Source organism: Citrus sinensis, chromosome 1 (assembly GCF_022201045.2).
Source record: "Citrus sinensis cultivar Valencia sweet orange chromosome 1, DVS_A1.0, whole genome shotgun sequence".
NCBI lineage: Eukaryota > Viridiplantae > Streptophyta > Magnoliopsida > Sapindales > Rutaceae > Citrus > Citrus sinensis.
The window spans coordinates 13,535,602-13,547,900 of record NC_068556.1 but is presented as its reverse complement, the minus strand read 5'-3'; the positions used below and the strand labels follow the sequence as shown (position 1 = coordinate 13,547,900).

The following is a 12,299-nucleotide window of genomic DNA, read 5'->3' as shown; positions in this document are numbered from 1 at the left end:
AAAGAAAATATACTTTAGATTTGTTGGAAGAAACTGGCATGCTGGGATGCAGGCCGAGTAAGACTCCAGTTGAACTTGGAAACAAAGGAAAAATGCTTGAAAGAGGGCTGGTCGATAAAGGACAGTATCAACGCCTAGTTGGAAAGCTCATCTATCTCTCACATACACGACCGGATATTGCCTTTGCAGTGAGTTTAGTAAGTCAACATATGCACTCACCATGTCAAGGTCATTTGAATGCAGTATATAGAATCCTGAGATACTTGAAGCGAACACCCGGAAAAGGCTTGTTTTTTGCAAAGACCAATGATCGAAAGGTGAAAGCATTCACAGATGCTGATTGGGCTGGATCAATTAATGATCGTAAATCAACATCTGGTTATTGCACGCTGCTATGGGGAAATCTGGTGACTTGGCGTAGCAAAAAACAGTCAGTGGTTGCTAGAAGTAGTGCAGAAGCCGAGTTTAGAGCTATGGCACATGGAGTGTGTGAGCTTATCTGGATAAGAAGGGTGCTGAAGGAATTAAAGATTAGATTTGAAGAACCTATACTGCTCTATTGTGATAATAAGTCAGCAATTAGTATAGCTCACAATCCTGTTCATCATGATAGGACTAAACACGTGGAGGTTGATCGACATTTTATTAAAGAAAAGCTTGATGGAAACATTATCAAGCTTGAATATGTGCCTACATCTCACCAACTGGCTGATATCCTCACAAAAGGACTCTCAGAACAGACTCATGACTTTCTTGAAGGCAAGCTTGGTCTCATCAACATCTATAGCCAAGCTTGAGGGGGAGTGTGGATGAAATCAGAATTATACATAATTAGAATTGTATATATTAGGATCTATGTTATTTGGCAAGATTTATTTCCTTAAATAGGTTTACTGATTTGTTTCCTTAGAATTAGATTTCTAGCTGTTATAGCTCTGATTTTGTGGGATTTGATTTATTCCCCTATAATCTATTTAAAGAGGAGTAATTCTCATCAATTAAACATAGAAATTATTCATTCTAATCTGTGAATTTTTCAAATCACATAGAAGAATCAACATCAAGATGGAATTCTTAATAAGTAGTCAACCTGTTTTGTTGTTTTTGGTACATAAGACCCCACAACTATGAGTCCACCGGTACTTTCTATTTTATTTCCTAGATCCTTTGGCAGAATAGGAGCTTTCGCAACAATTCCAATGCGGGCAGAAACAAAGCTAGCAGCAGTGCGACACAAAAAAGACTTTCCCTTTAATTCCGCCTGTCAATTGATCATAGGATAAGAAAAGAACATTAATGCTTTCCGCAAGGCTTCCCAAAGCAGGTATAGGTTAAAAGAAATAGTATAAGAGCAGCTGGATATCTTGCCTGGATCATTCCAGCAGCAAAGACAGCAATGTCTCTTTCACTAGCAGCATTTACTATGCATGTAGATCCCTACTTCACAAAATATATTAGAATCGTGGTGAATTATTCAATGTCCAAATCCTTAAATTTCTCACAATATCATAAAGAAGCTTCATGTGTTAACTTTTCAAGAGTGCAAAATGCATGTGTGTCACAAAATAAAATGTATAAAAAAATACATTTCCCAACCCTTGGAGATTTTCTTCATGCATCCAGGATAAATTCACACAACGGCTTTCCCTGATGTCGTATTGTACAGTGCAAAGCAATAAAACAAATGATCAATGATGCAACTTCTTTACTTTGTTTCATAGATAATTTACCCTTTTCATTTCTGTTAGCAGCCTTTCAGCTACACATTTATAATTCTATAATACATGTAAGAAAAATCAACCATATTCAAATATTTAAACATGCTACTTTCTGTTTAGTCAGCAACTAGTGGCTGTCAAGTAGACATCATTTTCAACTTTTTTTTTTAAACTGTCACTCACCACATTTTACAAAAGACTCGGATTACGATTTGAAAATTTATTATTTAATTATGACTCGTCAATCCAATTATAAAAATAATTTATTTCCTTATATCAAGTCCAATGAATCTATACAAATCCAGTTAATAACAATTGAAACATCATACTCTATAACACTAAGAGCTTATAGATATTGCTAAACTATGCACACAGGCAACCTGGGGGGGGGGGGAGACACTAGAGATAACAACACACTAAGTAGGTAATTTTTTCCAGCATGCATTTAGTGCATAACAATTAGAACCAACTCAATTCCAAGTTAAGCAGAACTTAGTCTAGCGAAGAAACAATTTTGAATAGCATCACTGCATTGTTAGAAAATGTCTTTGAAGATGTACAGTTCATAAAACTTTAGCTTCTTTCCTTCCATCCTCTTTTTACACCTGTAGGTACTAAATGCTTTTCTTATTGAAATTAGACATTGTACAAACATTTCTCCAAAAAAAAAAAAAAAACGAAATGCAATTGAGACCTAGTAGTAGCATGTAAGCGTTCAGATTGAATCCTAATTTTCTCATTTTCTTAAGTGCGATGAATCATTTATAAATCTGTGGGTGGTTTTCAAGTTACAAAAAATTCCCAATACGTTATTTTATTTTTAGTTGTTTTGATAATTTTCCAACAACGTTGTTTAACTACATACTGGATGAATACCTCACTGAAGCATTGCCTAGGCCAGTTCACGGATATTCCAGTTCGACTGGCCAGGTTGGTCCAGGTTTTGAAGCCATGATTACCATTATAACTCATTAATTTTCATCCGCATTAAGAACCAACACATCCACATAAAGTAGGACACATCCATAAATACCCTTTACCTTCTGCAGACTGCAAAGACGCTCACACACAGCATCTGGTCCTCCTTTCCTCAGAAGTTGGATGGAAATAGAAGCAACACTGCTGGCTGGGATGCGTCCGGATGTTTTCTCCTCTACCCACTGAATTTAGATACAGATAATTGTGAAAAGATAATCAAACCTCAAATCACTTCAGCTATTTTTAAAATGGTGTGCTTTTCAAGTAGAAAATATAATTATCTGTACCTCTCGGAGGTTTGAAGACTTGAAGCCAAAAGAAGCATCTTTAGCAAATTCTGTGTCTCCAGCAGGAACAAGCCTACAAGCAACATCATTTAAACCATGTCAACTTCAGCAAATCCGATCTCTGACTCTCTGAGTATGTGTGCGTCTTACGAAATGAGGAACAGAAAAGGAAGTAAATTGTACTGATCAAGATCTCCAACATAGTGTATATCCTCAATAGTATAACGGCCTCCTTGAAGAAAAAAGGGGCAAATTATCCATGCGTCCATCTCACCTAGTACTGAAACAGCAGCATCTGCTTCCTATAGAAATATGACAGCAGAGTGTCATGATGCAATTAAAAGTTCAACTTGCAATACTACTGCCTCTATATGGTCATATTAGTTATAACAATCCTTGCCTCTGGAAAATGACCACGTAATGTTGAATCACCTCTTAAAACTACTGTATATTCAGTATTCTCAACTGAATTAGATGCTGTACGTAAGTTTCTGCAGATATCTGTAATTAATGAACTGGCCTGTAAAATGTTAATCCTCCAGTCAGAAACACAAGTCTGAAAAAAGTTGGCACGAAGAAAAATTACTATGACAATGAGAAATGAGCAGGAGGGATTTAAAAAAAAAAAAATCCACCTACAAAGAAAGCACGTTACCTTTTCAGAGCTTAGTGCTCTGGAGTTAGTCAAAATGAAAAAACATAAAGGCTTTTTTCTAAACTGCTCAACAAGTGACGCAACACTCCTGCAGAAAATAATCCAAGTAGAAAAATTTAAACAGAACCTTTTAGAAAGATCCAATGCTGGGAAAGATCTTATGTTCTACCTGGTTTCTAGTTACCGAATAGAGTAAAATCTAAAATGTTACAATATGCAATATAAATTCTAGCCATAAATTCCAACAAAGTCAAGCTACCAATCAGCAAAACAAAAGGACAAACTTAAAAGAGCAAAAGACTCACCATTCTGTTAAAACTTCAATACCGTGAACAGTTTGGGTCCCTGTTGGATCATCATCTAGAACAATCAGGGTTTTTGCATTCTTTTTAATCAGTCCTTTTATATCATCAATGGGATCCAGAGGCCACTCAGATGGAAGAGATTGCAAGACAGCTTCTTTCTTAAGAACGGGTAACCTTCCTTCAACTTTAACACCAGATAGTGTTTCATAGACCTGTAGAAATTAACAAAAAGTAGTAAATCCTTCCTGTTTCTTTTATGTATTTATTCTAATTCAGAAACAATTCGTGTTGGATCAGCCTACAAACTACAGCTAAAGGGAAACTATCAGGATTTAGCATTTTAAACATTAACCAAATCTAGTTCACTCTCATTAAGCAGAAGCTTCCTCTTCTGTCAGATTTGATTTGAATGAACATAACCATGTGTGTGATAATTATCAACACTGCAAAAATCAATATTCACACTCAAACTAATTGTGGATGACTCCATATAAAATGTCATGAACAAATTTCCCTTTTTCCATTGAGAACAAAAGGTCATAAACAATTTGTTTTCCTAATTTGAAGAATAAGCCTTAGATCATGACCTGGCATTAAAGACATACCTTAACCACAGCAGCATCATCTTGACGACCCCAGCCAGCAGCGGAGCCTGCTCAATGGTAACGATATGAGAATTTAATGGCAATTAACTAGCACAAATGCTACAGATAGAACATCATATACAACAAATACTGAATAGGAAAGGACTTCCCTGCCTATATGCAATTTCACTTTAAAGATGTATTGCTGGTTTTCAATAATGGTGGTAATTTGTGACAGAACACCTCAACCGAATGCGATTATCAATCGTGTCAAATCTGTTTCACCTGTTTAATTGTGTTTGGTTCAGATTTAGAATTCCGAACATGTCAACCCAGTTATGACATAATTAAATATTCAATTAACCATATCTTGTAGATTTTTTTTTCCCCAATAGAACCATGTTATAATTGTCAAAGTTCTGCTTGTATTTGGACAAAAGTTGATGAGTGTTTGAGTAGGCAACAAAATATTTTAGAGAAAATTTTTAAAACATGTTAAGCGGGTGTAATTTTAGGATATATTAAAAGTATGTTAAATGCGATGCATCATTATGATAAATTTAATAATCGTGTCAGGTTAGTGTTTGGAATTTTTAATACAATTAATAAACGGCTCAAAGCCATGTTGGCCCTAAATTGACATGACATGCTAACCCAAATTGCCACCATTCTTTGGAAGACTTTAAGCCACATGTCAGAAAACTCCAAGAAACTTTCCTTATTGCATACACAAATTGGAACATGACTCATATACACTTCTTTTCAATGTAGCAGGCCAGTGTTTCCCAAAATACTTTATTAGACACAGGAACTTAGTTCGGAAATGCATAATCAAGGAGCAGCCTTCCAGTTGCTCACTAGATTAAGCTAAAAAGGAAGATGAAAATCTTGGTCAAACGAGATTAATAGATGATACCTAAAAGACAGTAAACTCAAAGGAAAATACGGAAAGAGGCAAGCAGCAGTCTGATATTCCCTCAATCTCCCCTTAGTAACACATTACATCTTAAAATTAAAGCTAATAAATAATAACTTTTTTTTTTCACTTAATTAGCTTCATTTCTACTTATAGTAAATATCAATGGATTCACCATGAAAAGATTTAACTCCCACTAATATAGAGTTGAATGCCAGCACCAAGTAAAGAACACTTCATTTCTAGACTGTTTACACCGATTCTTATTAGAAATAAATAAAAAATTGAAAAGCATATAGCATTTATATAGCAAGTCCACTCAGTATAGCATTAAAATGTCAAACATGAGTACAATAGAGACATAACATTTATATGGCAAGTCAATTCAGTGAAGCATAAAATGTCAAACATGAGTACAACAGAAACAGAATACACTGCACCTGCAAGGAACAGTTGATGCGCAATGGTAGAAATATGCAGTGGAACTCTTTGTGACAAACATTCACGGGCAATAATACCCTGTTGAAATTTAACGAGGTTAAGAAAGACAGCAGCTACCTATTAGTATTGAAATAGTATTTATACATTCAACAAATTGGGGGAGCCAGTGATCTAGCTAACCATATCCTTCACAAAGATATCAAGGGCAGAATATGGTGTATAGTCATTGTCCAACATATGTGGAACACGATTCTCAAACATCCTGCAAAAGAAGTAAATTTGGTAAGGACTAATTTATAAAGTTGGAATACCCATGGTAGTTTATTTTGTTTTATTTTTTTTAAGCAAAAAAGAACAGTAATAAAAATATAAAAAACAAAATGAGGGCTGCTTGAAGCTCGTTTTATTGAGGGGAAGTTGAATTATTAATTTGTAAATCATGGTAACCACAAGCTACAGAATTGTACAACTATACACATATATACAAGAACTACGGTGACACTAGCACCATCTGACCATGCATAGTTACAATTACTATACATGAAAGCTCCATCTATGGTATGCAGAGGGTACAATTATGCTTTGCTCTGTGTTTGCACATGTATAGCACAAGAGAGAGGTTGAAATCTTATGAAGAGATAATGAACATTAAAATGCTTTAATTATGAAGAATTCTGATTATAGTGCATGACTGCGCACACCTAATCAGGACTCCATCATGAATCCAGCATTGGGATAGCAGATGAAAATTTCGGTTATGGCACCGTCAATAAATCACAGAATGCACATACATTTACTGAATTTTAATTGCTACTATTCTAGTAAACTTTCAAGGACTTGAGTAAAATATTAGCACATAACTTTTTGTTTAATAGCATACATACCCAAGTGCTTCTATGATCACTACTAAGGTGGCACATGCAACCCCAGCATGCTTTTGTACAAGCAGTTTCGTATGTTAAGTAAAGATTGAGCACCTGAATTCAATAAAAGATGGCTAGCACCAGTGCACAAAAAGCCTCCCCGATCCTATGAATGTCATATGTGCCAATAATAGCATTTAATCTCTAGTGCATCCCCCTAATTTGACGTGGGTGACACATAGATAGAGTATGCCCCAAAAAAAAAAAAAAAAAAAAAAACATATACAGCTAAAGATTCTAGCTTGTGCACATGGAGAATTCAAACACAATATTTCGACTTTGATATCATATTAAGTAACCAATGGCTCAAAAAAATAAATAAATAAATAAACTTAAGCTTATAAAAAAGCATACAATAATACTATAGAAAATCTTTGTAATGGTTTGGTTCATGATCCTGAAACAATTTTAAAAAATTATAATAGGATCCAAAAAAAAAAAAAAAATTGAGTTGCATCATGAGGATCCTTAGTATTGACCTGTGTTGACATAATATGTTTCCAAATTAAAAATCTATAACAAATACATTTGAGATATCATTTCAAAATAATAAATATAAAAATATGTTTTTAGTTTAAAAAAATCCAATCTAGTATTTAATATAATCATAAGGTTTATTAATTTCAGTTTTATCAAGTCTTTAAAGTTTCTTTGTATAAACTTGAACATGACAAATTCATCTATACCATATGGCATCAGAGAGATAGCCAGAAATTGTCCTGTTGGAGCCCATGCAAAATATAATACAATTTCAATGGACCAGTATCCAATGACATTAGCTGACAGATCTAGAGTTTTCCATATTTTTACTTGTGGCAGAATTTGAAAAAAATAGAGTTATCCTTATCTGGTGGTTGTTTTACATGATATGTTCTATCTACTTATTTTTTTGTTTTTATCCCTAGAATAAAGGACTTTGCTAAGATAAGACTCCTAGTCTATGTTAGCTTCAAGCCTATATATAATCCTGTAATTTGATTAATAAAGTTGATACAAAAGTGCAGTGTTTACTGTTTCCTTCCTATATTTTGTTACATGGTATCAGAGATAGGTATTAGTTGAAGGAAACCATGGTAAAAACAGCCATGACTGGCACAAGTAGGAGTATTGACTCTTCCGAATCTGCTGAAACATCTCAGATTCCTTCTCTGTCAACTCCTACAATTGTTCACACTGCAATTACTGAAAATACATCACTTCAAATTACATCCCACAAACTCAACGGAAAGAACTTTCTCCCATGGTCTCGTTCTGTTCAAATGGTAATTCGAGGGCGTGGAAAACTTGGCTATCTCCTTGGCCAAAAGCAAAGGCCAGATGAAAATGATCCTGCATTTCAAACATGGGATGCTGAAAATTCTATTGTTATGGCATGGCTGGTTAACTCAATGGAACCAAACATCGGGCAGACATATTTATTTTACCAAACAGCTGCTGAACTGTGGGAAGCTGTCAAAGAAACTTACTCGGATTTGGAAAATTCATCACAGCTGTTTGAATTGAGGAATATGGCTCGGAACTTGAAACAAGGTGATATGGATGTAACCCATTATTTTAACTCTCTGAAGAATCTTTGGCAGGAATTAGATCTATTCAATGAGTGTGAATGGAGTTGTATTGATGATGGTGCTCGATACAAAAAACTGGTGGATAAAGATCGAATTTATGACTTTTTGGCTGGTCTTAATAAGGAGCTTGATGATGTTCGTGGTCGTATACTTGGCACTAAACCATTACCTTCCATCCGAGAAATCTTTGCTGAAGTCAGACGAGAAGAGAGTCGTAAACGGGTCATGCTTGGGGAACCAAAATCACTTACAGCACCTGAAACGTCTGCTTTGGCTGTTCAGGGATCTAATAATTCCAACAAAGGTGGCCAGCTGTGGTGTGATCATTGCCACAAACCGAATCACACCAAAGAGCGTTGTTGGAGGCTACATGGTAAACCAACAAATTGGAAAGACAATAGAGGCAATAAGCGAAGTCCAAAAGGATTTCAATCTGCAACTGACACTGATCAAAGTGTTCCAAAGGAAGGTGTAAGCAGTGTGATTCCATCATTTACCAAAGAACAACTTGAACAGCTTCAAAAACTTTTAACTCCTATTCCTTCGTCCTCTTTGCTGGCCCAAAAAGGTATTTTCCAGATCCCAACAGTTTTTCATGCTTCTGCCAAGGTTCCAGATCCCTGGATCATTGATTCTGGCGCCACAGATCACATGACAGGCTGCATTCATTTTTTCTCTTCTTATGCTCCTAGTCCAGATCATTTTAAAGTAAGGATAGCTGATGGTTCACTTTCAGTTGTTGCAGGGATGGGCACTATAAAGATTACTCCTAGCATAATTCTCAAATCAGTTCTCCATGTTCCTAAATTATCTTGCAATCTACTCTCTGTCAGCAAAATCACTAAAGATCTTAATTGTGTTGCTCATTTTTCGCACTCCTCTTGTGAATTTCAGGACCTAATTTCGGGGAGGAGGATTGGCAGTGCTAGGGAACATGGGGGACTTTACTATTTTGAGGATTTCAACGTGAATAAACAAGCTCATACTGCTGACTGTGGATCTCTTTCTATGTCTAGGGAACAACAAATAATGTTGTGGCATCGTAGGTTAGGTCATCCTAGTTTTCCATATTTAAGAAATTTGTTTCCTGAATTATTTCGTAATAAAGATTCTCTTATGATTCATTGTGAAGTATGTCAATTGGCTAAACATCAGCGTTCCTATTTTCCTTCTCAATCATACAAACCTTCCAGACCTTTTGCAATGATTCATAGTGACATATGGGGACCTTCTCGTGTCTCAAACCTTACGGGTATAAAATGGTTTCTTACTTTTATTGATGATCACACACGAATCTGTTGGGTGTATCTATTAAAGGATAAATCTGACGCAGCACAAACCTTTAAAAATTTTCACTCCATGATCCAAACACAATTCCAAGCCAAAATCCAGATTTTACGTACTGATAATGGTAGAGAATTTTTTAACACTTCTCTTAGTCAATTTCTTTCACACCATGGGATTATACACCAAAGTTCTTGTGTTTATACTCCACAACAAAACGGTGTCTCCGAAAGAAAAAATCGTCATCTACTTGAAGTAGCACGGTCTCTTATGTTCACTACCAATGTACCTAAACAATTCTGGGGAGATGCTATTCTTACGGCATCGTACTTAATTAATCGCATGCCTTCTAAGGTTCTTAATTACCAAACTCCACTTAACATGTTTCTCCAATATTATCCACACACTCGAGTATGTACGGATCTGCCACTTAAAGTCTTTGGTTGTACTTCCTTTGTCCATATCCATAGTTTGGCTCAAACAAAGCTAGATCCTAGAGCTCATAAGTGTATTTTTTTAGGTTACTCAGCCACTCAAAAAGGTTATCGGTGTTATTCTCCTGAACAGCACAAATATTTCATTTCTATGGATGTTACCTTTTTTGAAACTCACCCTTTCTATGCCCAGAATTCCCTTCAGGGGGAGAGTTCTAATGAAGGGAATTTTTGGGAAGCGTCCTTACCATCTCCAATTTTTCCCCAGTCTTCAGAATTGTTATCTCCACCTAAACTCACTGCTGTTCAGCCGTGTCAGTCTCAATCAGATTTGTCTTCATCAGAAACAACTCAAAATTCATCTCAGCCAATGAAGTCTACTGATGATGAAAATTTCAAGACAGGGGGAGAAACACAGCAACAACAAGAGCTACGTGTTTATTCACGACGGAATAATCCGCAAAGAGTTGAGGAATCTGTTCACCGACAGCACTGTCAAGAGACCGAACTGAATGAAGGTATACAGCCTCAAAATACTGTTCTTAAACCTGAAATTGCTGATCTTGATGTTCCTATAGCCTTAAGAAAGGGGATTAGATCTTGTGCTCAATATCCTATTTCTAATTATGTGACCTATGACCGACTGTCACCTTCTCTTCGAGCATTTGTTACTAATCTTTCAGGTGTACAAATTCCAAAGAATATTCAAGAAGCGTTAGAAGACTCGAAGTGGAGACAGGCTGTTATAGAGGAGATGAGTGCTCTAGAACAGATGGGAACATGGGAGCTGGTACAAAAACCAGAAGGAAAGGTTCCAGTGGGTTGTAAATGGGTTTTTACTGTCAAGTATAGGTCTGATGGATCAATAGAGAGGTATAAGGCACGACTAGTAGCAAAGGGATTCACTCAAACATATGGGATTGATTACCAGGAAACATTTGCTCCAGTCGCTAAATTAAATACAATTCGAGTTCTATTATCCTTGGCTGCAAACTTGGATTGGCCACTTCAACAATTAGATGTTAAGAATGCTTTTCTTAACGGAGACTTAGCAGAGGAGGTTTACATGGAGTTGCCACCTGGATTTGATAAGGAAGGAAGAGGACTAGTGTGTAGATTGAAAAAATCACTCTATGGACTGAAACAGTCACCTAGAGCTTGGTTTGACAGATTCTCTAGGGCTATACGACAGCAAGAATACAAACAAGCTCAGACAGACCACACGTTATTTTATAGACATAAGGATGGTAAGATTACTGTTCTTATTGTTTATGTTGATGATATAATATTGACTGGGAATGATATTGTTGAAATAAAGAGATTGAAGAAAATTCTTGCAACAGAATTTGACATAAAGGACCTTGGATCCCTAAGATACTTTCTAGGCATGGAAGTGGCAAGAAATAACACAGGCATATCTGTTTCTCAAAGGAAATATGTTATAGACCTTTTGAAAGAAACAGGAATGATAGGTTGTAAGCCTGTAGACACACCAATGGATGCAAATTTGAAATTAGGAGACTTGAAGGACAGTATTCCTGTTGAGAGAGGGAGATATCAGCGACTTGTTGGGAAACTCATCTATCTTTCCCACACTAGACCTGATATTGCTTTTGCGGTTAGTGTTGTAAGTCAATTCATGCATGCTCCATGCGAGGAACATATGGAAGCTGTTTATCGAATCCTGAGATATCTTAAAGGAACTCCAGGAAAAGGTCTTCTCTTCAAAAAGAATGAGGCAAGAAGTGTTGAAGCCTTCACAGACGCTGATTGGGCTGGTTCAATTAAGGATAGAAGATCTACGTCGGGCTATTGCACATTTGTATGGGGGAACTTAGTAACTTGGAGAAGTAAAAAACAGTCAGTTGTGGCAAGAAGTAGTGCTGAAGCAGAGTTCAGAGCAGTAGCTCAAGGTATCTGTGAGTTGTTATGGCTGAAACTATTATTAGGGGAGCTAAAAATCGCAGATATTCAACCTATGAAACTTTATTGTGACAATAAGGCAGCCATAGATATTTCTCATAATCCAGTACATCATGATAGAACTAAGCATGTTGAGGTTGACCGGCATTTCATCAAGGAGAAGATAGAAGAAGGAGTAATTTCTATGACATATGTGCCTACATCTCAACAAACTGCAGATCTTCTTACTAAAGGATTAGTCAAACCAGTGTTTGAAAAGTTGGTAGACAAGCTGGGAATGTTC

The 12,299-nt window shown here is 36.2% G+C and overlaps 1 protein-coding gene across 12 annotated transcripts in view; it reads right to left on the bottom strand.

Annotated features, from left to right (window-relative positions):
* The window catches only part of LOC102621925 (uncharacterized), a 57,930-nt gene that overhangs the window by 15,664 nt on the left and 29,967 nt on the right, over nucleotides 1-12,299 (bottom strand). For 11 of the 12 annotated variants that reach the window (XR_008053251.1, XR_008053252.1, XM_052437604.1 and 8 more), the window contains 11 exons: nucleotides 6,065-6,146; nucleotides 5,884-5,962; nucleotides 4,549-4,595; nucleotides 3,944-4,155; nucleotides 3,639-3,726; nucleotides 3,384-3,503; nucleotides 3,167-3,285; nucleotides 2,984-3,056; nucleotides 2,759-2,878; nucleotides 1,369-1,437; nucleotides 1,091-1,261 (listed from right to left, as the gene is read on the bottom strand). Coding sequence is in view for 10 of the 12 variants with exons in the window: in XM_052437604.1 (XP_052293564.1) it covers nucleotides 1,091-1,261; nucleotides 1,369-1,437; nucleotides 2,759-2,878; nucleotides 2,984-3,056; nucleotides 3,167-3,285; nucleotides 3,384-3,503; nucleotides 3,639-3,726; nucleotides 3,944-4,155; nucleotides 4,549-4,595; nucleotides 5,884-5,962; nucleotides 6,065-6,146 (1,180 nt within the window). In the remaining 2 variants the exon portion in view is untranslated. The remainder of the gene's footprint in view (nucleotides 1-1,090; nucleotides 1,262-1,368; nucleotides 1,438-2,758; nucleotides 2,879-2,983; nucleotides 3,057-3,166; nucleotides 3,286-3,383; nucleotides 3,504-3,638; nucleotides 3,727-3,943; nucleotides 4,156-4,548; nucleotides 4,596-5,883; nucleotides 5,963-6,064; nucleotides 6,147-12,299) is intronic. The other variant, XM_052437567.1, reaches the window with a different exon arrangement.